Raw genomic sequence first — 27,625 nt, 5'->3', positions numbered from 1 at the left:
AAGGGTGTGAGGGATAGGCCAGAAAATTAGTCTGACTTCGGTGGGGGGCAAATTATTGGAATCAATTCTGAGAAACAGGATAAACTGTCACTTAGAAAGGCTCGGATTGATCAGGGATAGTCAGCATGGTTTTGTTAGGAGTAGATCATGTCTTATTAACTTAATAGAATTTTTTGAGGAAGTAACAAGGAGGATTGATGAGGGTAGTGAAGGGGATATTGTCCACATGGATTTCAGTAAGGCATTTGACAACGTCCCTCATGGCAGTCTGGTCAGGAAAGTGATATCTCATGGGATACAGGGGAAGGTGACAGGAAACAAAGGTCAATGGATGTTTTTGCGAACGGAAAATGTTCACAGGGCTCAGTGTTGGGGCCCTTGTTGTTTGTTGTATATATTAACAATTTAGACTTAAATGTGGGAGGCATGATTGGGAAATTTGCAGATAACGCAAAAATTGGCTGTGTGGTTGACAGTGAAGAGGATAGCTGTCGATTCCAGAATGCTATCAATGGTTTGGTTGAGTGGGCGGAGAGGTGGGAAATGGAATTCAATCCAGAAAAGTGCAAGGCAAGCGACAATTTGGGGAGGGCAAACAAAGCAAGGGAATACGCAATAAACGGGAATTATTGAGAGGCATTGAGGAAGTGAGAGACCTTGGAGTGCATGACAACAGGTCCTTCAAGGTAACAGGTCAAGTGGACAAGGTGGTCAAGAAAGCATATGGAATGCTTTCCTTTATTGGATGAGGTATTGAATACAAAAGCAGGGATGTAATGACGGAACTGTGCAAAACGCTGGTTAGGCCACAGCTGGAATTTTGTGTACAGTTCTAGTCACATTACAGGAAGGACATGATTGCTCTGGAGAGAGTGCAAAGGAGATTTACAAGAATGGTGCTAGGCCTTGAAAATTGCAGCTGTGAGGAGAGATTGGATAGGCTGGGGTTGTTTTCCATACAACAGAGGAGGCTAAGGGGTGACCTAATTGAGGTGTACAAGATTATGAGAGGCCTAGATAGGATAGGCAGGAAAGACTAGTTTCCCCTAGCTGAAGGGTCAATTATCAGGGGGCATAGATTTAAGGTGATTGGAGGGGACATGAGGAGAAACCTTTTTACCCAGAGGGTGGTCGGTGTCTGGAATTCACTGTCTAAGTTGGTGGTTGAGGCTGAAACGCTCAACTCATTTAAAAGGTACCTGGATCTGCATCTGAAGTGCTGTAACCTGCAAGGCTACGGACCAGGTGCTGGAGAGTGGGATTAAAATGAGCAGCTAGTTTCTTTTCTCTCTTCTTTTCAGTGTAGACACGTTGGGCTGAATGGCCTCTTTCTGTAGCATAACTTTTCTATGGTTCTATGGTGTCCCTGACTGCCCTCGAGAAGATGGGAGTTTACAGTGACTGGGGATTTTCCACAAATTTATTTCAACAAAATTAGTTTTTATGAACCCCCAGCCACTGTAAACCACCATCTTTCTCAAGGGCAGTTAGAGATGGGCAATAAATGCTGGCTTAGCCAGCAATGCCCACATCACATGAAAGAATAAATTTTAAAACATTGATATCTTTCTGCAGTCTACAGCTTTCCTCTATCAGCCACATGGCTAAATTTTATATCATCTCCAAACTTCCTAATCCTACATTAAGTCCAAATCACTGACATATATCACAAAAGGCCTTGCAGAACCTACAGGAAGCAGTCTTCCAATCGCAAAAATACCCATCAATCATTATCCTTTGCTTCTGCCACTGAGCCAATTTTGGATCCAACTTGCCACTTGCCCTTGGATCTGATGCATTTTAATTTTCTGACCAGTCTGCCACAAGCGGCCTTGTCAAAAGCCTTCCTAAAATACATGTAGACCACATCAAATAAGCTACCCACATCAACCCTCATTGTTACTACCTCCAATACCAATCAAGTTAGTCAGACACGACCTTTCCGTTACAAACTCTGGCTGCCTATGCTTGATTAATCGCTGCCTTTGTAAATGACATTTTAAAACGTCCTTAGAAATTTTTCAAATACTTTGTCTACCACTGAGGTTAGGCTGACAGACCTATAATTACTCAGTCTATCTTTTCCTCCCTTTTTAAACAACTGTGCAATCTTAGCAGTCATCCAGCAACAGGCCTGTAGGCAGAGGGGGTTGGAAAATGATGGTCAGAGCCTCCAATATTTCTTCCCTAGTAGCCTGGGGTACATTTCCTCCAGGCCTGGCTGTTTATACAATTTCAAAGATGTGAACCTCCTTAACATTTCCTCTTTCACTATGTTTAGCCCTTCCATTATTTCACATTCCTCTTCTTTAACTACAATGTCTGCATCACCCCTCTCTTTTTTTGAAACGGCACTCAATAAGAACCATGTCTAGGTCTTCCACCTCCATACTCAAGTTATCTTTTTGGTCTCTAATCAGCCCTCCACTTTCCTTAATTATTCTTTTTTTTAATTCATTTACGTGTGGGCTTCGCTGGCTGACCTGCTCTTGTGGCCAGTTTAGCTAGACTGGCTAGTCTAGTTCAGTTTCTGGTCAAGGGTAACCCCCAGGTTGTTGATAGGGGGGGATTCAGTGATGGTAATGCCATTGAATATCAAGGGGTGATGGTTGGATTCTCTGTTGTTGGAGATGGTCATTGCCTGGCACTTGTGTGGTGCAAATGTTACTTGCCACTTGTCAGCCCAAGCCTGGATATTGTCCAGGTCTTGCTGCATTTGGACATGAACTGCTTCAGTATCTGAGGAGTCACAAATGGTGCTGAACATTGTGCAATCATCAGCGAACATCCCCACTTCTGACCTTATGATGGAAAGAAGGTCATTGATGAAGCAGCTAAAGATGTTTGGGCCTAGGACACTACCTTGAGGAACTCCTGCAGTGATGTCCTGGAGCTGAAATGACTGACCTCCAACAACAACAACCTTTGTGCTAGGTGTGACTCCAACCAGAGAAGCATTTTCCCCTGATTCCCATTGACTCCACTTTTGCTTGAGCTCCATGATGCTACACTCGGTCAAACGCAGCCTTGATGTCAAGGGCAGTCGATCTCGCCTCACTTCAGGAGTTCAGCTCTTTTGTCCATATTTGAACCAAGGCTGTAATGAGGCCAGGAGCTGTGCCCCTGGTGGAACACAAACTAGGTGTCAGTGAGCAGGTGATTGCTAAGCAAGTGCTGCTTGATAGCACTGGTGCTGACCCCTTCCATCACTTTACTGATAACCAAGAGTAGACTAATGGAGCGGTAACTGGCCGGGTTGGATTTTTCCTGCTTTTTGTGTACAGGACATACCTTGCCAATTTTCCACTTAGCCAGTTAGATGCCAGTGTTGCAGCTTTACTGGAACAGCTTGGCTAGGGGTGCGGCATGTTCTGGAGCACTGTTGCTGGAATGTTGTCAGAGCCCAAAGACTTTGGAGTATCCAGTGCCTTCAGCCATTTCTTGATATCACGTGGAGTGAATCGAATTTGCTGAAGACTGGCATCTGTGATGCTGGGGACCTCCGGAGGAGGCCGAGTTGGATCATCCACTCGGCACTTCTGGCTGAAGATTGTAGCAAATGCTTCAGCCTTATCTTTTACACCGATGTGCTGGGCTCCTCCATCTGGTTCACTAATGTCCTTGCTCTTAAATGTATTTATAAAATATCTTTGGGTGCTCCTTGATTATAGCTACCAATACATTTTCCTGCCCACTCTTTGCTTTCCTAATTTCCCTTTTAACGTCATATTTGCATGTTCCATACTCCAAGGTTTCCTGCAGTATTGAGCTCTCATATCTGACATGTTTGCCTTTTTCATCTCATCCTACTCTGTATGCTCTTTGACATCCAAAGGGGGTCCAGATTTGGGCACCTCTTCCTTTTATTTTTGGGGGCATATTTGTTTCAAACCCACTCTATCTCCTCCTTGAATACCTCTCATGGTTTGAAAAAGCAAACAAAGCATTAGGGCTTATTTCCAGAGAAACAGGATTGATAAATAGAGAGGTTTGTGGGGAGGTACAGCAGGTAATTAGGAAAGCTAATAGAATGTTATCATTTATTGTGAGGGGAATTGCTTACAAAAATAGGGAGGTTATGCTTCAGTTGTACAGGGCATTACTGAGACCACATCTGAAGTATTGTGTACAATACTGGTCTCCTTAATTAAGGAAAGATGTAACTGCATTAGAAGCAGTTCAGAGAAGGTTTACTGGACTAATACCAGGAATGGGCAGGTTGTCTTATTAGGAAAAGCTGGACAGGTTCAGCTTGTGTCCACTGGAATTGAGAAGAGTCAGAGGAGGCTTAATTAAAATTATTAAGATCCTAAGGGGTCTTGACAGGATGGATGTGGAGATGATAGTCCTCTTGTGGGAAAATCTAGAACTAAGGGTCATTGCTTAAAAATAAAGGGTTGCTCATTTAAGACAAAGGTGAGGGGAATTTTTTTCTCTGAGGGTTGAGAGTCTTTGGAGCTCTCTTCCTCAAAAAGTGATGGAAACTTTTAAGGCAGTGCTAGATAGATTCTTCATTAACAAGGGGTGAAAAGTTATCAAGATTCGGCAGGAATGTGGGGTTGAGGTTACATTCAGTTCAGCCATGATCTTATTGAATGGCAGAGCTGACTCAAGGGGCCAAGTGGCCTACTCCTGCTCCTAACTCGTATGTTCGTAAGTTATGTTAAACTTCCATAGAACCTTGGTTAGGTCACATGTGGACTACCATGCATTGTTCTGGTCTCCATGTTATAAATATGATATATGGGCAATTGAAAAGAGAAAAATATGTTTACAAGGATGATACCAGAGCTGAGAGGTGATGACTATCAAGAAGGCTTGAACAGCCATATACCAGACACACTTTTAGATAGCTAGATAGGTATTTCAATGGTTCATATTCAGTAGCATCAGGCCCTGAAGACCAGGAAGATCCAATATTCACTCTGCCTGAAATGAGTCAGCTCACCTCAGACATGGTAACAGTAGCCCTGGGCTAGCTCCTGCTCTGAATTTCCAGCTGATAACTGCTGCCATGAAGGGAGTGTTTATGCCCACATCAGGTGAGGCAAGGACAAGGTTGGCCATTTACATGTAGCGCCAAGTAGCTGACCGGCATATCCTTTACCCGCTGGGCAGAGAAAGTGCATCCAAGCTGTTCACCCAACATGGAAAGGAGGGAACTGCAAAAATCAGTTCTGAGACTTTAAGTAGCCAGCTCATCACCATTCCACATCAGAACATGCCAGCTCTGCAGCTGCCCTCACTTGCTGGGTTAGTTATTAACAACGTGCTGAAACAAATTCAAATTACTGATAAAAGCAGTGAGTGTTAGCTGGCTGTTTCTTCTGTTATAAACTCATTATTTTAACAATTGGAGAGGCAATTACAGTTCTCCATGTTAAACATAAATAGAAAAATAATTTTAAAACAGCAAGCTCTCATACAAGCCTGTGGTGCACAGGATATGAAAACTGGTCCTAACACTGGTACCATATGGATTTAAACAGAAATTCAAAAGAATCCCAGGATTTCATCATTTGACTTTGAAAATTACTCTAAAATATTAAAACAATTAGATTTTGAAATGCAAAACAATGCAGATTTAACATAATTAGCAATAGTAGGGAGTCCATTCACCAAATAGAACATAAACGCCCTTCCAGCTGGGAGCGGATTATCATAAATATGAGACACTTCATGCCCCTTTTATTCCATCATCAATGATCACTATCAGACTCATAGCACATTCATATCGTGCATGTGAGATCTTGTAGGGACACCATTCAACGCCCACACTTATTATTTTCTATTTATTCACTTGCATTTATAAAAAGTAATTTTGTTGCAATAAGTCTGTGGAAAATCCCCAGGCACCGTACACCAGGATGTGATCTTTGGAACACAAAGCACACATACTCATTGTAGGTAGCCAAGTGACAGCAGCATTTACACTGAGGTTTGCTCCTTTCTAATACCTCGCTCTCTTGCCGTCTACTTTCACTGAATATGTCACCGAGCAGCCAATTTGAAGTGCATCTAATTCAGAATTTTCCCCACTTCCCTCTGCTAAAGTGAAAGATCACTTCACCAATTCTATACTTTCCCCTAAGAAGCAGGGTCTGTGTACCTGCATTTGAAATGAAACCTTTGCTGATACACACAAATATAAATGTCGACAGACACACACTCATAAATACATGCACTCACTTGTACTCACATTCACACATGTATGCATACATGCATATTCACTTGCACACATGCACATTCTCACATGCAAAGAGTTGCACACACATTTACATAGACTTCCTGGCATATTTACGCAAACATACACACATACGCAGGAAAATCTATTATAGCCCCTGAAACACGTAAACTACAAAGAAAATATTTCCCACTTGTTTGTGGCACTTTGCCCTTGAACTCAGTATTTGCACTGAAATCACTTGGGGAAACAAGACAAGCATATTAGGATGATAAATTCATTTACTATGCAAATTATTCTCTTCCATGCCTAGAGGCACATGAGACAACCACTTCTTCCACTGCTTTACATCGAACAGATGGTGTTTCAAGTTGTTTCCACAACAAAGTCCCTTTTCACATGGATCTGTCATTCATTCTAATCTCCTGCGAGGAGAACTGGCTCGATGCAATGGGGTGACCACTACTCTCCAATCAGACATGAGTGTCTTGCTCGATGTTATTTTTTAAGTTCATTCTCGGGATGTGAGCAAAGCCAGCATCTATTGCCCACCTCTAGTTGCCCTGGTAAAGGTGATGATGAGCCACCTTCTTTCTGGACCACTGCAGTCCACAGTGCTGTTAGGGAGTACATCCCAGGATTTCGATCCAACAACAATGAAGGAAGGAGCTGGTGCGTCCATGTCAGGATGCTGTGTGACTGGGAGGGGAACTGAGAAGTGGCGATGCTCCCATGTGTCATCGCTCACCCAGCATCCAAAGGCTAGAGCATTAGACCCATGCTCCTATGGCTAGTGGTGGAGGGTTGGAGATCAAAAGCTCCACTCTCAGTAAATGCAGCTGCTCCACTGAGTGCCAACCTGGTACCAAGAGAAGCCAGGGTCCTCTAGCAAGGCCTGCCTTGAGTGGGGCTCAAACCTACAACTTTCAAACTCAAAGACAGGAATGCCAACAGGATCACATTGTATACACTCAGGCTCTGAGCAGAAAAGTAACTTGCTCATTCTTAACAGCCATCCCTCATATTCCACCTCACAGGTAGGGTAAAAATTAATTCTGCTTTATTTCAGGTGAAATGTTAAACTAAGGCCCCATCTGCTTGCTGAGATTTAAGATCCCACAGCAGGAGAATACTGTCCACATCCTGGCGAACATTTAACATTCAACCGATACCACAAAAACAGTTTAACTTGTCATTTATCTCGTTATTGTTTGTGGGGCCTTGCTGTGCTCAAAATTGTTGTCTTGTTTCCTACATTACAACATGAAACAACTTTCAAAACTCACGTCATTTCGGGCTAGGACGTGCTTTGAGATGTCCTAAGGGTGTGAAAGATGCATCATAAATGTAAGTTTTTTTCTGTATTGTTTTAAATTCAGTCTTGTCACGGCCCTAGGCACATCATTCATAACACTGTCCCTGTCTCACACCATAGACTGTACAACACCGCGCCTGTCACTCATCATGGGCTGTGTAACACAGTGCCAGACATATCTAGGCTGCTTATTGTCAGACAGAATCAGACACTAGAGTAGAAATTCAATCTTCATCCTGCAAAACGTGTAACACGTATCTGGGAATTCAAATGTATTCAGATTAACGATCTTTACATTTTAACAAATATGGCATTTTTAATATATGACTGGTTCCAAACTTCCAGGCAAATTATTAATGTTTTATCGAGCCCTTTTATCGGTGTTAACATACTTGTGGCCCAGCTCATGGGCAATGGTAAAGGCTAGATTGAGACCATTATCTTCAGCAAGCACACACTTGCGCTTTGCACTGCAGGCTCCTCCAAGATATGCGATTCCTGTGGGAGAATCCAAAAATGGAGAGTGATTAAATAAATGGAGGCAAAAATCAATTTAAAATAAAGCTGCTTTTGTACTTCCTGCTCAGAAAGAGTGAGGGACAGCAGCCAGGTTCCACACAAAATATGTAACATATCGAGTTCAGTGCCAGCTGCACTCTCCTGAGTTCTGCACAGTCTGATACTTACATCATCTCCTAAATTCCGACGTGAAGGGTTTTTTTGGCTTAGTTTTCATTCAGCGGTTTATTATAAAACCTTATCACATTCTGTTGCCACATGAGCTGGTGGAACGGCAATTTCATTTTAAGAAAAGCAAAAAAAAAAAATATTTTACACACGAGCCATCCCAGATGTTTTGACAAATGACATGGTGCGGGTGGGAGTGAGGTGAGGTGTCCGTCTTGGTTGTGATCAGCCAGGGCTCGCAAAGATACCAGAGCTCAGGGATGACATGGTTTATCCTGATGTAAATCCAGCTTGGCTGAATTTTGTCTAGTTTTATGTTAACATCAATAGCAGTGTAATCTTCAATAACATCTCCGGTAAGAACAGGACTGAGGGTAATTAAATGGGGATTTATATTGGTCTATTAACCCTAGAATTCAGCAGCCTCCTCCTGTAATCTCTTCACCCACTCATTCTCTGACATACAGGCTAAACATGACAGTGTGCTCAAATGCCATGTTTGAAAGTACGCTTCAAAAAAACAAATATTTGTCCCTCTTCTGTTTCTATAGGTAACACAAATAACCAGCTGCAACTTGCATGGAAACAGAAGCAGCCAGTGCCTTGCTCCCTCTGTGTGTTACAAGCTCCAGCAATCATTGGGAGTTTAGGTCAACAATGTGAGGAAGTGCACCTCACTGCACAAACAACATGGAGGAACAGGGGTCAACTAGCCAATCACCTCGTGTCTGTCCTCAGCTGCAGGATCCAGAGATTCAGACCTCATGGATCCTGCATTGAAACAAAGGTTGCTATCTGAACAATACTATCTTCTTATAAAAGCAAAAAACTGCGGATGCTGCAAATCCAAAACAAAAACAGAAACAGAAATACCTGGAAAAACTCAGCAGGTCAGGCAGTATCGGCGGAAGAGAGCACAGTTGACGTTTCGAGTCCCCATGACTCTTCAACAGAACAATCTTCTTGCTTCATTTGATATGGTGCAGGACACCCTGGAAGATGATTCTGAAGGAGGCCACCATCTATGCATCTATGTAATCATGCTTCACCATCTATCACCAGCATGAAACACCTAGCAACTTGATGGGCATCTACATCTGTACGACGGGTGACAACATTCTACCCACAATGGAAATAGCAACAACTCTCGTGATGTTCAAACTGCTGTTATGGGAGCTTTAGGGTTGACAGGCTGCCTGTAGTATGCAGGTTAAACATTGAAAGATCCACTACTCAGGACTTCACAAGCCTCATCTGCACTCTCACAAACTCCAGTTCTTCAGAGCTTACTATCTTCCTGCTCCCAAGCTGCTGTACCAGGGATGACCCTCACTTAAATAATCCTACAGCCTTCCTCTGTGCCTCCCTTGGCATCCTCGGAAGGTCCTACCGAGGCACTCATCACCGCCTCCAGATGCGAACCTTTTTGTTTCAAAAATAGAGACCATTCGTTCAGCTACCTCTGTGGTTCTCCCTTGCCTTGGCCCACTCAGCTAAACCTCCACTAAAGCTTCCTCTGGCCCTAACCCTGAATTTAGCTCTATCTCTCCCTTCTCTATCTCACCACATGCCCTCTGAGCTCATCTTGCATATGAGACCACCTCTTGCTCTCTATACCCCTTGAACTGCTGACCAATCAACTTCCTTTCTTGCCCCCTTGATGGCTGACATTATTAACAATTCTCTCTCCTCAAGTCCTGTCCTCCCTCTCCTTCAAATCTGTTCACCCCTTCAAATTGTCACCCCTCTCCTCAGAATATCTTACGTCCTTGCACACTACCACATTATCTCTATCCTCCCTTTATGCTACAAAGTCCTTAAATATATTATCACTTCCCAAATCAGTGTCCATTTTTCTCAAAACGTCTTGCTTGAGTCCTTCCAGCCAGGTTTCTACCACTGCCATAGTATCAAAATGGCTCTTACCAAAGCCAGAAATAACATACTATGAGACTGTGACAAAGACAAACTATCTGTCATTGTCCTGGAAGCAATTGGCACAAAGGTGGCAACTGGAGACTGAGTGCAGCAAAACCAAGTGCTTAAATCTGGAACTGTGGTAAGTGAAGGAATTTGGTGCAGTGTGGGAGGAGGTACTTTCTGGCCTTTTACAAAAAAGGAGTGGTCCAAGAGAGGGAGCAGGAGACAGAGAGGCCCGAGATCTGAAGCTTTGTGGGATTAGTTGGGTGCGCAGGTAGGTAAATGGTCCGTTTCGAGTATTTCCCCCCCCCCCCTCTGAATTGGGGCAGTAGTTTGACTAGTAGTGTGACTAAGCCCTGACAGAGTGGGGTGCTGACCTTTGTTTTACACTCGATCTCCAGGCATATGCCACATTAAAGAATCCTGAAAGTGAGACACTGACTCCGTGTGTTGATTCCATTGAATCTCCACAACACTCTCAACAAAGAAATATTCCATTGAGAAAGAAAGACACTATGGGAAGGATGTGCCATCTGTGGCTAATTAAGGAAGTTAAGTATGGTATCAAATTGAAAGAAAAGATGTAGAATGTTACAAAAGATTATTGGTAAGCCAGAAGATTGGGAAAATTTTAGAAACCAGAAAAAGAGGGAGAAATTAGAGAATGAGGAAAAGCTAGCAAGAAATGTAAAAACGGAAAGTAAAGGCTTCCAGAAGTATATAAAAAGGAAGAGATGGCAAAATTTGGCATTGGTCCCTTTGAGTGAGACTGGGGAACTAAAACATATGGAAAGTTTGAGGAGGAGAAGGCGAAATACTGGACATTTGGAACAAGTATTTTATATCTGTCTTCACAGTAGGAGACACAAACGCACCCTAAGAACAGTATAAAAGCAGGGGGCAAAAGGGAGAGTGGAAATGATGTTAATCACGCTCAATAGAGAAAAGATAGTAGGAAAGTTAATGGGACGAAAGACTGACAAGTCCCCTAGAATTAATGGCCTGCATCCTAGGGTTTAAAAGAAGTGGCTGCTGAGATAGTGGATGCACTGAATGGAATTTTCCAAAATTCCCTAGATTCTGGAAAGTTCCCAGCGGATTGGAGAACTGCAAACGTAACACCACTATTCACGAAATGAGGAAGACAGAAAGCTGGAAACTATAGGCCAATGAGCCTAACAACTGTCACTGGGAAAATGCTGAAATCCATTATTAAGGAGGTAGTAGCAGGACATTTAGAAAATCATAATTGCTTCAGTCTTCATGGTAGAGGACACTAATCGCATTCCAAAAATACTAAATAATCAAGGGGCAAAAAGAGGGGAGGAAATAAATACAATGACCATCACTAGAGAAAAAGTACTAGGGAAACTAATGGGGTTAAAGGCCGATAAGTCCCCTGGACCTGATGGGTTGCATCCTAGGATAATAAAGGAAGTAGCTACTGAGATAGTGGATGCACTGGTAGCAATCTTCCAAGAATCCTTAGATTCTGGAAAAGTCCCAGAGGATTGGAGAATTGCAATGTAACACCCTTACTCAAAAAGAGGGGGAGACACAAAACAGGTAACTATAGGCCAGTTAGCTTAACATCTGTCATTGGAAAATGCTGGAGTCTATTACAAAAGATACAATGATAGAGCATTTAGAAATACATGATCTAATCAAGCAGAGTCAGCACGGCTTCATGAAGGGGAAATCATGCCTGACAAATTTATTAGAATTCTTTGAAGAGGTAACAAGCAGCATAGATAAAGGGGAACCAGTAGATGTAATATATTTAGATTTCCAAAAAGTGTACAATAAGGTAGCACACATAATGCTACTTAATAAGATAAGAAACCATGGTGTTGGGGTAATATATTAGCATGGATAGAGGATTGGCTAACTAATAGAAGACAGAGAGTTGGGATAAGGGGGGCATTTGCAGGATGGCAACCTGTAATTAGTGGAGTGCCACAGGGATCAGTGCTGGGGCCTCAATTATTTACAATATATATTAATGACTTAGATGAGGGAAGTGAATGTACTATTGCCAAGTTTGCGGATGACACAAAAACAGGTGGGAAGGCAAGTGGTGAGGATGACACAAGGAGTCTACAGAGGGATATAGACAGGTTAAGTGAATGGGCAAAAACTTGGCAGTTGGAATGTAATGTGGGAAAATGTGAGGTTATGCATTTTGGCAGGAAGAATAGAGGAGCTGAATATTATTTAAATGGAGAAAGACTGCAGAAGGCTACAGCACAGAGGGATTTGAGAGTCCTTGTGCATGAATCCCAAAAAGCTAACAAACAGGTTCAACAGGTAACAGGTAAGGCAAATAGAATGTTAGCCTTTATTTCAAAGAGAATGGAATATAAAAATACAGAAGTTTTGCTAAAACTATACAAGGCGCTAGTTAGACCAAACCTAGAATACAATTTTCATCCCCTTATCTAAGGAAAGATACTGACATTGGAGGCAGTCCAGAGAAGGTTCACTCGGTTGATCCCGGATATATTAGAGTTTAGAAGAATGGGAGGTGACCTTATTGAAACATATAATATTCTTCAGGGGCTTAATGGGGTAGATGCTGAGAGATCGTTTTCTCTTGTGGGAGGGTCTAGGACCAGAGGCCTAATCCCAGAGTAAGGGGGAGTGAGGGACAAGGAGGAATTTTTTCTCTCAAGGGTAGTCAATCTGTGGAATTCTTTACCGCAGAGGACTGTAGAGGCTGGGTCATTAAGTATATTCAAGGCTGGGATAGACAGATTTTTAATCAGTAAGAGAATCAAGGGGTATGGAGAAAAGGCAGGAAAGTAGAATTAAGGGTTATCAGATCAGTCATGATCTCATTGAATAGCGGAGCAGACTCGATGGGCTGAATGGCCTACTTCTGCTCCAACGTCGTATGGTCTTAATACAATCAAGCAGAGTCAACATATTTTTGTGTAAGGGAAATCATATTTGACAAATTTATTGGAGTTCTTTGACGGTGTAACAAGCGGGTTGGATAACAAGGGGAACCAGTGGATGTAGCGTTTTTGCATTTCCAAAAGGTATTCGATAAGGTGCCACATCAAAGGTGCCACACAAAATCTGAGCTCATGGTGTTGGGAGTGATCCACTAACATGGATAGAGGATTGGCTATCAGGAAACAGGGTAGGAATAAATGGGTCATTTTCAAGTTGGCAAACTGTAACCAGTGGAGTGCCACAGGGATCAGTGCTGGGGCCTGAACTACGTACAATCTATATTAATGACTTGGATGAGGAGACAGACTATATTGAAGGTATGGACAGGGCAAATAGTGACAAACTGTTCTCATCTCATCCTCACCCTCATCCCCTTTTATTCCCTTTTTCCTATATTCATTTTTATTTATTTTTTATCCATATTTTTATTTTTATTTATTTTCATTTTTATTCAATGTTTTATCCCCACCTTTTATCCTAATTTCGATCTTTTTTTCCCACCACCGTCCCCTCTCCCCACCCCACCAGGGCCATCTGTCACTCGTTCATGTTGTTCTTTCCAGAGTGCTTACCCCGTCCTGTTATTATGACATTCTGCTTTCTGACCTTAATGACACCATCAGCACCTCCTTTAGCCAGCACCACCACCACTAACATCCCTTTGACCTTTTGTTCATGACATCTTTGTCAATCTCTGCTTTGCCTCCACCTATCACTGGCCTTCTATCCAGCTTCACCTGTTCCACCCTCCCACCCGCCCCCACCCCGCCACCACCACCACCCCCCCGGCCCCAACCACTTAAACAGTATAAATTTCAACACATTTCTTCTCTTTAGCTCTGAAGAGTCATACGAACTCAAAATGTTAACTCTGTCTTTCTCTCCACAGAAGATGCTGGACCTACTGAGCTTTACCAGCATTTTCTGTTCTGTTTCAGATTTCCAGCATCCACAGTATTTTGCTTTTATCAGCACAACTAAGCTACTTAGATAAAAGCAAAAAACTGCGGATGCTGGAAATCCAAAACAAAAATACCTGGAAAAACTCAGCAAGTCTGACAGCATCTGCGGAGAGGAATACAGTTAACATTTCGAGTCCGCAGGGATCATTCCCTCCGGGACACTCTGGTCCACTCCTCCATCACTCCCTACACCTCAACCCCCTCCCACGGCACCTTCCCGTGCAACCGCAGAAGGTGCAACACTTGCCCCTTTACTTCCCCCTTCCTCACTGTCCAAGGGCCCAAACGCTCCTTTCAAGTGTAGCAGCATTTCACTTGCACTTCCCTCAATTTAGTCCACTGCATTCGCTGCTCCCAATAGTTTCCTCTACATTGGAGAGACCAAACGCAGACTGGGTAACCGTTTTGCGGAACACCTTTGGTCTGTCCGTAAGCATGACCCAGACCTCCCTGTCGCTTGCCAATTCAACACACCACCCTGCTCTCATGCCCACATGTCCATCCTTGGCCTGCTGCAATGTTCCAGTGAAGCCCAATGCAAACTGGAGGAACAGCACCTCATCTTCCAACTAGGCACTTTACAGCCTTCTGGACTGAATATTGAGTTCAACAACTTTAGATCATAAACTTTCTCCTCGATCCCCACCCCCTTTTTCCAATAATTTATATATATTTTTCTTTTCCCACCTATTTCCATTATTTTTAAATGTATTTCCATCCATTATTTTACCGCCACCTTTTAGTCTATTTCGATCCCTTACCCTCGCCCCACTCCCACTAGGGCTATCTTTGTCCTTTTGTCTATGACATCTTTTGGCTATCTCCACCTATCGCTGGCCCTCTATCCAGCTCTACCTGTCCCAACCCCGCTTAAACCAGCTTATATTTCACCTCTTTTCTATTTTCCCTTGGTTCTGTTGAAGAATCATTGTAGCCAATGAAGGAGCGGTGTATTCTTCAGTCACTCTCGGTAGTGTGCCGGTTTCCTCCATTGAGACATGAGCGAATGTTCTCATTTATTAGTTTTCTCATTTGTTAACGTTCTCAGTGTGCTTTTTTTTAATTTTAATTGTTTTACACCCCATAATGAGAGTGATGAAAGTTAAATCTTAGAAGAGTGTTGCTGTTTTCATAATTTAATAAAATCAATAATGTAATGATAAATAATATTGTATTAAATGTATAATAATAAATCATGGATAATAAAATAAGAAAAACAAATTTTATATTTCCAAGTTCACTGCTTTTATAGTTTATGCTCAGGTAAGGGAGAAAATCCCTGGAAAATATTTATTTTTAGGTGGGGGGGGGGGGGGGCTTCACGAGATTTGGCATTGTCATGAAAGGGTTCAGGGGATGCTAGAATTTGGAACCCACGATTAGATTATTTTGTTGTTAGCCAAACAGAGAGGCTACAGTCACAAAGTAACATCGGAACAAGAGGATGCTATTCAAGTCTGCCCTGTCATTCAATTAGATCATGGTTTACTTGTACCTCAACTCCATTTATCTGCCTTTGCTCCATACCCCTTGATACCATTGCTCACAAAAATCTATTCTAATTAGTCTTAAAGATGTCAGTTGATCCTCAGCATCCACAAGGTTTTGGGGGAGAAAGTTCCAGATTTCCACTGCCTTTTGTGTGAATAAATGTTTCCTGACATCATCCTTGAGCACAGAGATAAAAACAAAAAACTGCAGATGCTGGAAATCCAAAACAAAACTGAATTACCTGGAAAAACTCAGCAGGTCTGGCAGCATCGGCGGAGAAGAAAAGAGTTGACGTTTCGAGTCCTCATGACCCTTCCACAGAACTGAGTGAATATTAGGAGAGGGGTGAAATATAAGCTGGTTTAAGGTGTGGGGGGAGGAGAGAAGTGGAGGGGGGGTGGTGTGGTTGTAGGGACAAGCAAGCAATGATAGGAGCAGATAATCTAAAGATGTCACAGACAAAGGAACAAAGAGGTGTTGAAGGTGGTGATATCACCCTTGAACAGTCTGGCTCTAATGTTGAGAGTCACATTATCACAGAATCGTTACAGTGCAGGAGGAGGCCATTCAGCCCATCGAGTCTGCACTGGCTCTCTGAAAGAGCATTCCACCTAGTCCCACTTCCATGCCTTATCCCCTTAACTTTGCACATTCTCTCTTTTCAGATAGCAATCCAATTCCCTTTTGAATACCTTGATCAAACCTGTCTCCACCACCCTTTCAGGACGTTTGTTCCAGACTCCAACCACCTTCTGGGTGAAAATTTTTTTCCTCAAATCACATTTATTCCTTTTGCCAATTATTTTGAATCTGCGCCCTCTAGTTTTTGATGTTCTCTCGAGTGGGAACAGTTTCTCACTACCTACCCTGTCCATACCCCTCAGGATCTTGAATAGCTCTATCAAGTCTTCTCTCAGCCTTTTTTTCTACAACAAAAACAGTCTCAACCTCTCCAATTTATCTTCATAGCTGCGGTTCTTTATCCCTGGAATCATTCTTGTGAATCTCCAATCTCCATTGTACTCTCTCCACTGCCTTCACATTCTTCCTCAAGAATGGTGCCCAGAACTGGATGCCATACTTCAGGTGAGGCTTAACTAGTGCCTTATATAAGTTCAACATGACTTCCTTACTCTTGTACTCAATGCCCCTAGTAATGAAGTCTAAGATACTATATGCTTTATTAACTGCTCTTGAGAGAGCATGCCCTGCCATCTTCAATGACCTATGTACACACACGCCGAGGTCCCTCTGTTCCTGCACCTCATTTGGAGGCTCTTCTTTTATTTTATACTGTCTCACCACATTATGCCTACCAAAATGATTATGGCCCCTTGTTCTAGAAGACCCCAACCAGAAGTGAGAGTTTTTCCATAGCTATCTGATCAAATCAATTTATCATTTCAAAAGCTTTCATCGGATCGCCCCCTTCTAGACTCAAAGGAACAAAATCCCCAAATTTAAGCAACCTGCTCTCATCATTTAACCCTTTAAGCCCTGCTTATCATTCTGGTCAATTTGCGCTGCATCCTTTGCACGGCCAATGTATCTTTGCTGAGGTTTGGTGCCTAAAAGTGAACCCAGTAAACCAGATCAGGGCAAGGAAGAGAAATCATGGGCCTTGGCGCTTCTCCTGTAAATGGGCCCCTTATCACCATCCCCCACCCCTCAGCCCTCCACCTTACATCCTTTGGATGCCATGAATTGGGAACCACAATCACAGTGGGGTTGAACTACTCACTTAGGTTCAGCAAAACTTGTTAGTTTTTGCGTTCTGTGGGCGGTATCATCCCAGGTTTGCACTAAGTGCGGTAGCAGGCAGGTAAAATGTTTTACCCACTGGCCACCATTGCAGCGTCTTACGCCGTATCATCCAAAACCCAGCACATTAACTAAGCGTTCCCGGGAAACACACAAGTTTCCATGGCTAACAGGCTCTCATTCGCCTGCCACACAATTACCTCGCCGCTTCAGCACACCGGGCGCCATATTTAAAGTGCAGCTGCTTGCACATCTCTCAGTGTTTCCAGCCCTTTACTGAAAGGCAAAAAAAACTGCAGCCCCCAGTTTCAATGATACTTCACTCGAGGACCTTTTGGATGCAGTGGAGACTCATCCTGATGTCCTCGACCCTCGTTCTGGCCAAAGGATGGGCAGCAACCTCAGTAATCTGGCTTGGGTGGCAGTGGCAGCGGTGGCCAGAGCGAATGCCCTGAAAAAGAGGACAGTCACCCAGTGCCGCTACAGGATGAATGGTCTCTTCCATTCCAGCAAGGAAATTCACTCCTCTCATTACTCTCAACTCACATCCTCAGAAACCCATCACATATCCACAGGGATCTCACATCTCAAGGGACAGCACACACTCTATCTGTTTTCATGCAGGATAAGCTGGCTCACATCAGCAGAAAGAGGTCCCAGGCCTGGGGTGGAGTGGTCCACATTAGGCCTCTCACTAATTTTGAGGAGCATGTCATCGCGCTGACTGCTGAGGACATGTACTGTGCCTGCGATGACGGTGAGGGCGGTGGCGAACGCCTTCATAAGGATCCCTCTCTCAACGCAAATGTGGTTGCTCTCTCTCCTGCATTTGATTCTGCTGCCATGAACTAATTATCTCAACTTTGGTTCACAGGGAGCTCAGCCAGCCAGTCCCTCAGCTCCATCCATATCTTCACTTCCAGCCAAAAGGACACCTCCTCCATTGAAAGCTGGAAATAAGCAGCCTGGAAGACCCATCACAGCACTTTGCACCAGCGCAGAGACACACACCTCAGTGGGACCTACATCTAGAGCAGGCTTGGGTTCAGATCCTGGTCATCACTGCATGGACACACGTCTGCAGCAGCAGGAGGCAGATTCATCTGAGCTCCCCGGCACTCGGAGGACTGCTGGGGGTTAGGCATCTGTGAGCTCCGAGTCAGATGACAAACCTCTAGACTTGGCCTTCCAACTCATCCTGGAGAGTCAGCAGAAAGTTGGGGATCATCATGCAGAGCTGTTGGAAGGCCTCAACAGAGTGGCACACAAGTCGGAGGAGTTCATCCGCCTGCTCTCTGCTGAAGTGGTGCCCACACGTGTGTGTATGGAAGTCTCCATGGGGAGGATGGCAGACGCCATGGAGACCCTGGTCCACCAGAACATGGAGATGCGCACAGACCTGCGCTCCATCGTGGGAGCCATGGTGGAGTTCCTGCGGTGGCAACGCAAGAGGAAAACAGGGCACCTCAATGTCCCTCCAGTTGCTCCTTCCCCTCACGGAGTCAGGTCAGAGTCCCCAGACAACCAAAGGGAGGAGGAGCAGCAGCTAAACACCAGAGTTATCCACTCAGGAATCTCAGAGGCTGTCCTCTCCCTCCAAGTCCCCTTTGCATGTGACCCCCTCAACCTCGCTCTCTGTCATCGCAGAGGAAGCAGCTGGTCCAATGAGCACTTCTGGAGGGAGGAGTGTGTGTGTGGCAGGGCCTTTCGAAGCCTCATGCGAGCACTCTCCCCTGCAAGCAGATCCTTCATGTTTCAAACTCATCTCAATGTCCTGAGCATTTTGAATGCTGCCTGCTGGGGTTCGCTTTCAGTTGTCCATCTGAGCTGACCTGCCTCTCCACCCACCCACTGATCACACTCCCAGGCAGCACCTGATCTCACCCACCACAACTATCGCTTCACTTTCGATTTGGACAGCATGGTCTGGCTTCGAGTGTTTATGCACTCCCCAGTCTTTCCTCCTCCCCCAGTCCCTCATTTCCTTTCCTCCATCACAGTTGACCCCCCGGCATCAATTTCCACCTCCCCTTCGTGACCTGCCAGCCACAACCCATTTCCTTCAGGGATGTCCAGGTGAACATTCACATTCCCCTCCTTTCTGAATATCCACATTCACCTCCCCAACCTCCTCCTTCCCACCCCCAGGCTCCGTGTATGCCTCCTAGTCCCCACCAACTACCCTCCCTTCTACCGCTACCATTGAACCCTCACCTCACCCTCCCACCCTACTGTCTCATTCTGCCCTCAGTCACACTCAACATTCCCCCATACCATGCCCACCCTCAGTTCACTCCCCAGTCATGAACCCATTAGACCCCTCTCTTGCATGTTCACCTTGACATCTTTCCCCCTCTGAACCCCTTCGCCTGGAACCCCTTTACCCCCTTCACCTCCCAGGTTAGTCCCTCCCCCCTCCTGACTCCCTCAGGCACCCTTACTTCTTCTGCCACCCTTAGTCCTCCACCCCACTGACTCCTTCCCCCTTCCTGACTCTCAGACACCTACACTTCTTCCCCTAGTTTTACCTGTTCCACCTTCCCAACTCCTTCCTCCAACTTTACCTCTTCCTCCACCCTTACTCCCTCCCCTCGCCACACTCCTTCCTCCCCTTGGATTCCTTTCCCTCTCCACATTCCTTCCCTTACACCTTCCACACCCCCTTGCACCTACCTCCGCAGTTGCCTTCTCCCCGTTAACCCTTATTCCCTCACACTCCCTCCCCCTCCCAACCTCACTTCCTTGACACCTTCATTTCCCTCCGTCCAAACCTTGCCCAATACCTTCATTCCCCCCTCCAACCTCACTGCCCCAACACCTCTTCCTCTCCCAGTCAATCCTAGACTTTCCTCTCCCACCCCCTCGACCATCATCCGTTGTGAGCATCAACAGTGACTTTCCAACTTCCAAGAGCTGCTTCGCAGCACAGCCATGCCCATGAGGATCCACCCAGCATGCCATGGGTGTTCTTCCAGGATCCCATTGCTGTTGGGCTCCAGCACCTTCTGCTCCTCGGATGTCCAGAATGTGAGCAGGGCTCTGGCGGTAAGCCTTGACTTTTGCATGTCACAGTTGTCAATCATGTTGTGCACCGGCGTGGTTTCCCGACAACGTGGATGGACGATCCATCGGGGGTGGGGGATGAATCCGGTGGGATGGCCTGATAATGATATGCTGATGTATTACAATGAGGTTCCTATCGTCCAATGGCAGGGAATGCAGCTCGCCATCGACGGGCTGAGCGGACAATCGCAAACTGGTTTCACAACCTCGTGAAACTGATTTTTGGCCTTCTCGCCATTTTGCCCACTCAAGCCACCAAACACACCCAACGCCAGCTGGCACAGAAAATCCCGGCCTGTGCCTCTATTTATAAAACCCATCAAAAGCTCAGGTTTCAGTATGATATATTTACAACCACGGCTTTGTCAGACAATTACACACAACTCGATCATTCATATTGGGAAAAATTAGCCCCCCCTTGGTTGGGGGGGGGGGAGGGGGGGGATGAAGTGCAGGAGCGAGCGCGGGCGGGTGCACCTCTGGTCGGCGCCCCCAATCGGGGGCGTGCCGCCATTTTATGTGGGCGGGCCAATTAAGGCCCGCGCAGCGTGGCTTCCGCCTGTGCGGGTGGGGGAGAGGATTCCCTCAGTCAGGAGTGTGCTCTTTCACGTGCATGCGCAGAAGAGCATACAGGTCTCCCTGAGGCTAAGTGCTGCCTCAAGGGGATCGCCTTGGAATTAAAACTTTTAAGACAAATGTTTAAAAAATTTCCCTGACATGTCCCCTCATGTGGCGCTGTCCATCACTTTTACTCAAACCTTTATTCAATATTTAAAAACCCTCATGAAACTTCATCCCGCCCGTGGATGAGGTTCATGCTTTTTCCTAAGCCTGCCTGCCCACCAAACTTAAGGTTGGACAGGTAGTCCTGTCAATTATCTAAATTTGTTTATTAATGGCCTCAATAGGCCGTTGACAGGTTGGCGGGTGCACAGCTGACTCGGTTGTGCTCCCGCCAATCTGAAAATGGAAATGACGCGGGTGACATCGGGAGTTCTGCCTGACGTCATCCCACGTCGTTTTACGTGTCAGCGAGCAGGCCCTGCCCCCGCTCGCCGACCGGAAGATCCTCCCCATTATGTAATTAGCTCCACTTCTTTGAACCTGGCCCTAGGTGATATCCGGACAGCAACATCCAAAAGACTTGAACCTCACAAGTACCGCAAACAACAATACCATACAAATATCATATATGAGAATATCTTGAACTAACAGTGACATATTCCACTGGTGCATGACTCCTGGTTTCAATTCTAAGTTTAAAAATTAACAAAATACTTCCAGCAGATTAGCACCAACAAATTCATCAATCAATAATATACTATTCCTATCCACACAAGTGGGTTTTGTTAACAGAAAAATTACACTTTGCATTGCTTGCTAAATATTTTCTCATTTTAAATTGAAATTAACCACATTTACAAATGTCCAGTGTTGAGAGGAGAATAGGAGAGCAAAGTAATGCTGATGCTGGACATCTGAAATAAGCACAGAAAATGCTGGAAGTACTCAGCAGGCCAGGTAGCAATCTGTGACAAGAGAAACAGAGTCAACGCTTCAAGTCCACAATCTGCACCAGTTCTGACGAAGTGTCACTGACCTATTTCTCTCTGCACAGAGGCTGCCAGGCATGCTGAGCATTTCCAACATTTCCCGTTTCTATTAGGACAAAAATAACCCTTTTTTCCAGCCGTCCAGAAAGCAATCAGACTTCTTGTGAGTCTCTCATTCCCCTTCAGTAAGAAACCCAGCAGCAGCTGCCTGAGATTTGGTTTGGCACAAGGTTAAACATGGAAATCAAAAAAAGTTAAGGTCTGAAGAAAACATAAACAACTTGCTGAGCCAAAAAAAAACTCAATGTCAAAGCAATAATAGATCCTGAGGGGTCTTGACAGGGTGGATGTGGAGAGGATGTGGGAGAACCTAAAACTAGGGGTCACTGTTTAAAAATAAGGGGTCGCTCATTTAAGACGTAGATGAGGAGATTTTTTTTCCCTCAGAGAGCTGAGAGTCTTTGGAATTCTCTTCCTCAAAAGGTAGTGGAAGCAGAATCTTTGAATATTTTTAAGGCAGAGCTAGATAGATTCTTGATTAACAAGGGGGTGAAAGGTTATCAGGGGTAGGCAGGAATGTGGGGTTGAGGTTACATACAGATCAGCCATGATCTTATTGAATGGCAGTGCAGGCTCAAGGGGCTGAAAAGGCTACTCCTGCTCCTAATTCATATTTTTGTATGTAATAAATTGACAATTTTAAAAATGAGTAATTAATAAAAATGACTATTAAAAAGTGTCTGGCACCAGAGCTAACTAATGAAACCATTTTTGCCTTTTTGCTTAAGAAGCAGAGATAGTTAGAGACAGGCTAGGCCCCAAATGCTGGTCACCAGGGAAGGGGGAGGGGACCAGGGCCGAGCTAAGGAGTTGAGTATAACGAATACCGATCTTGCATTCACCTCTGGTGGCGCACACTCCGAGCTGACCTCAGTGTAATTCATATGAAAGTGGGGGTTAGAAATGGGTTACCTTTCAACCTGGGTTTTCTTCCCCTCCCTACCCAATGTGTAGATATATGTTTTTGGCGAGAGGGGAGGAGGTTGTGCATGTCTGGTTCACTGCCTGTCTCTCACACACTCTCGGACACACCATTGAACTCTTGATCTTGGGGTTACAAACCCAGTACCATAACCACTTGGCTATTTAGGCCAAGCGGGATGAGATTTGAACTCTTGATCTTGGGGTTAACAAACCCAGTACCATAACCACTTGGCTATTTAGGCCAAGCGTTAACCAGATGTGACTCTTATAGAGTCAAAACAATTAAACTAAGTTAACAAAATTGGGATAAATCAGGCACAGCCCCTAATTCAGGTCAGCTGTAAAACCAAGAACAAAGTTTAAAGGAAACTTACAAACTTTAAATCAAAACGTGATTAAAGGGGTCAACAAAACACCCCAGTCCCCACTGTGCCCACCGGGCACGGAAGGCCTCGAGAGTGCCAGCAGACATCGCGTGCTCCCTCTCCAGGGACATCCGGCCGCGAACGTAGCCGCGGAAGAGGGATAAACAATCGGGCAGGACTCCCTCGTCGATCGCCCGCTGCCTGGACCTGTTAATGGCCAACTTGGCCAAGCCCAGGAGCAGGTTCACGAGGAGGTCCTCCTCCTTCCCGACCCCCTTCCGCACCGGGTGACACACCATTGAAGGAGGACGGAGGTCAGGAGGTGACATAAGAGCACAGAATCCTTAGAATCCATTCAGAACCAGATCAGAGCCATCTGTGGAGAAAGTGAAGCCTCAGCCTGTATTGGAGGTGAAAGTTGCCAAGGATCCTGTGGTAAAATCTCCATCCCCTCCATCCACTGATCCAGCACCCGTTGTAGGTGAGGATTCTAGGACGTTCTCCTAGGCTTCAGGAACGTGTAAGAATCTGCCCGCTGGTGGCATTATCACGACACTGGAATTCCACCTCCTGTTATCAAAGCCCCAACACCACAGGCCCGAGCGGAGATAAAACCAGAAACACAGATTCCACCCCCCAGGCTTCGTGATCAGTGAATTAGAGAATGGCAGGATGTGGCACCCCAGGCCAGGCCAGGCCAGGCCAGGCCAGGTCACAGTCAGAATGAACCAGGGGAGGACACAGAAACACGGCGCAGAAGCTGATACCCAGTCAGTCATCCATCATTTGTCGGGAACCGACCCTGGTGATGTCGATGATACGGAGTTGAATGAATTTTTCACAGGATACGCAGTGTAGTGGAAGGAACTCTGTGTTAACATGAAGGGCTGGAGGGGGTCGGCCAAGGCCGGAGCAGTGAGGCACCAGGCGCTTTACCTCTTCACTTGCACTCCAGCAGCCCCCAGCTGGCGCTGAAGGAAGATGGATGAAGATTCCGGGAGCAGCACTCAAATTGACAAAGCACAAACGGAAGTCCACGAGGTGGGCAAGGAGGGACTGGGAAATCTGGCGCGTCCCTACCACTCGTCCAATGATTGCTGTTGTTCAGAGCAGCTATCATTGGCCAATTAGCCTGTCAATCAGGACGTGTGCGCTCCCAGATTGGACACTGACCATCCGGATTGACAGGCCACTTGGCCAATGAGCGCAGGCTCCCCCTGGAGGCACGGGCCCTGGTGATTAGCAGCATCTGCACTCTACTCTCCCGGGCCCGGCACCGGCACCGGCACCAGGTGGTGGGGTCTGACCGAAGCTCTGTCTAACTGAACCATGACTTCCCCACCTTTGAGGTAAATGTCAATTTAATGTTAGTCTTTCTGTTTACTTTTTATACCAGCTTTTGTGACCCGCGTACCTGGACACCTGAATCTTTTTTTCTTCTCCATAGTTCCTAATTTCTCACCGTTAAAACAAAATCCAATTTATCTTTCTTAGAACCAAAGTGGGTTAGCTCGCGGTTCCTCACATTAAACTGCTTTTGCCATGGGTTTTCCCACTCGCTTATTCCCTTTTTAAAATTCCTCATCCCTTCAACAAAACTTACTGTGCCTCCTTTGCGTCATTTGCAAACTTGGATACACAACTTTCTGTTCCTTCAGTCATATCATTAACATTCATAGTGCAAAACTGAGGCCCCAGAACAGGTCCCCGGCTACACCTCCTGTCACTTTCTGCCAATCACAGAACAAACCTTTTATCCCTACCTGCTGACCAATTACTAACCTATGTCACCAGGTTTCCTTCAATACTATGCTCTCATATTTGCTAATCACCTCTTGTGTAGTGCCTTATCAAATGCATTCTAGAAACCTATATAGAGGACAGCCATGGACACTCCCCTATCCAACATACCAGGGACCTCCTCAGAAAATTCAAGTACATTACTCAGGTATGATCTACCTTTCACAACCCATGCTGACACTCTCTGATACTTTTCCAAGTGCTCAGTCACTCTTGATGGTAGATTTCAGTAACATCCCTCAACTGAGTTAATTTGACAGGTCTGTTGTTACCTGATTTATTTGAATCATGTTTCTTAATCTCCCTCTTTATACATCCCCCACTACATCACTATTATTATTGGTCTGTAGCCAACTGCTAGCAAAGCCTTGCATCCTTTGCTGTTCTTTAACTCTATACATATTGTATCCACTGTCCAATCATCCTTACTGAAATTCTCCCTTAAAGCTGTTACTCGTTGGTTTTAAATCAGTATTGCTATTCCCCTCCTTTCCTCCTCTCCCTGTCCTTTGTAAAGATACTATCCACCGGAAGATTTTGCTCCCATTCCTGTTCAGGTGGCTGTTATGTTACAAACTGTGACAAAGGGCTGACCTTCCCTGAACTAATTGTGTGAAGGGGAGTTGAATATAAAATTTTGGGGTATGTATATTTATCCAAGTTTGCAAATGATACAGTAAGTTTTGTGGATGGAATAAGCAAGTTACAAAAGGATCAAGTGAGTGACAAAACCACGGCAAATGCAGATTAACAAGAGGAACTGTGAGCTCGTCCACTTGAGATTCAAGATAGACAAAATGGTGAGAGAAGCTGTTGAGGAGAAAAAGGAATTAGATGTCCAGGTACACAAATTGCATGATCCGTAATCACAAACTATACAAAGGGCTGAAGAGACCCATCTGTAAGGTACAAGAAGTCAGCATTGGTGTATCTATCAATAAAATAATCAAAGCTGTACAACAGCATGCACTTCTGATCCATCGCTTCACAATTCCAATGTCACAGCTCTTGACTGGCCAAAATTTAAAAAAAAACTGCAATTTGATCTGTATTTCAGTCTGTGTAACAAAAGCTACCTGATTTATTTCCTTTAAAAATCCAGTGTTTCCTGATCCAAATGTCAAAGGCAGAATCTTCTTTTCGTGTAAAAAACATTAAAACTGAATACAATGCTTGCATTAAAAAAACCTAATTTACTTGCAAAACTGAGGAACTTTCAAAAAGCTGACAATTCAAAAACAGCCCTGAATGTAGTTGCTAAATAAGGTAAGGTTTCCTAAACTCCTACCAATGTTTTGCAATTCATAACCCTTCATGAGAAATTCATAATTTTATGAAAATTGAAACCGAAAAACCTTTCATATGACATGACAAGAACGTACACAAATTATAGTAGGTCACAAACTGCAGATATACCTACTCTTCCTTCACTTGTACTGCAGCAGGGAACAAAGAAGCACAGGAGTTCAGCGGCTGTACATTTACCATGGTGTGACAACACCACTTTGGTCAGTGTTTGATGAGCAAGAAGAAGGTTTCAAAGCTACCATGAAGAATAGTTGGACCCATTGGCATTCAGGGTTTCTGTGCTTGGTGAGAATGTCAATGAATTACTTAACTATTTTAATGTGTGTGCTGTGATGTCTCAGGGTTCCTATACCTGGAACAAGCAGGGGAGGGGGGAGAGAGGAGACAAGGAGGGGAGGGAAAACCCAGCGCTAGAAAAAAGAGGCCAACCAATGTTAAACCAAAAGTTAAATGATTAAAATGCTCACTTTTCATCCGAAGGAAGTGAATGAAAACAAAGTGAATCAAAAAATCACGTTTGTTCATATGTTGATAAACTGAACAAGCAGCAGGCATCAGCAAATAAAGAGCCCGTAACACTATCAACAGTTTAAGCTTCCTGCCTTTGATCAACAACAATTTGTTGCAGCAAAATCTCCAATAGTGGCCACAGAATAATTATAATTAATTAATCTGGAGACGGTAGGAGATAGGCTGGAAGGAATTGATTTGTATGAAATAACTAAATAGAATTAGATAGCACAAGCCATGATGCATCATCACTGAATGTGTGCTTAACATACTGGTGACTGCACAAATTCTTTAAAACTACGTGCCAGAATTCTTTTGACTGCTCACTTTGAGTTAAATGTGCAGTGTGAGGTAGCATAATCAGGACGTGGTCCTGAAGGACATTTCTCCAAATGAGTGATCCTGATGCGAAGCCTCATCCTCCCCATGTGACGGTAAAATAAAGAGGTGCGCACTATGATCTCCAAGAATGCAATGGGAAGCACATCAATCACACACACTCTCTCAGACAACAGTGCCCATGAGCCTTTCCTGCGGCTGCAGTCACCATGGGGATCATTAACAAAATACCTTTACTCTTCCGATTGTTCTGATAAACAATCGGGAGCTAAACGATTCACTGAGATATATTTTTCACACTAGTAAGCTTTCCTTGGATTTACAAATGTGCAATTATAATCCCGCCACCATGGCCCAGCGCAGGGGCTGGTGTAGTTAAAACACACTGCGCTGCTATCAACTAAATTTAACAGACGCGTAATTTT

At 44.6% G+C, this 27,625-nt stretch overlaps 1 protein-coding gene across 2 annotated transcripts in view; it reads right to left on the bottom strand.

Annotated features, from left to right (window-relative positions):
• The window catches only part of adamts17 (ADAM metallopeptidase with thrombospondin type 1 motif, 17), a 591,331-nt gene that overhangs the window by 373,695 nt on the left and 190,011 nt on the right, over positions 1 to 27,625 (bottom strand). For both annotated transcript variants that reach the window (XM_041175111.1, XM_041175112.1), the window contains exon 8: positions 7,892 to 7,997. In XM_041175111.1, the coding sequence (XP_041031045.1) occupies positions 7,892 to 7,997 (106 nt within the window). The remainder of the gene's footprint in view (positions 1 to 7,891; positions 7,998 to 27,625) is intronic.

This window comes from Carcharodon carcharias, chromosome 26 (genome assembly GCF_017639515.1).
Source record: "Carcharodon carcharias isolate sCarCar2 chromosome 26, sCarCar2.pri, whole genome shotgun sequence".
Taxonomy (NCBI): domain Eukaryota; kingdom Metazoa; phylum Chordata; class Chondrichthyes; order Lamniformes; family Lamnidae; genus Carcharodon; species Carcharodon carcharias.
This window is presented reverse-complemented; position numbering and strand designations above follow the sequence as displayed.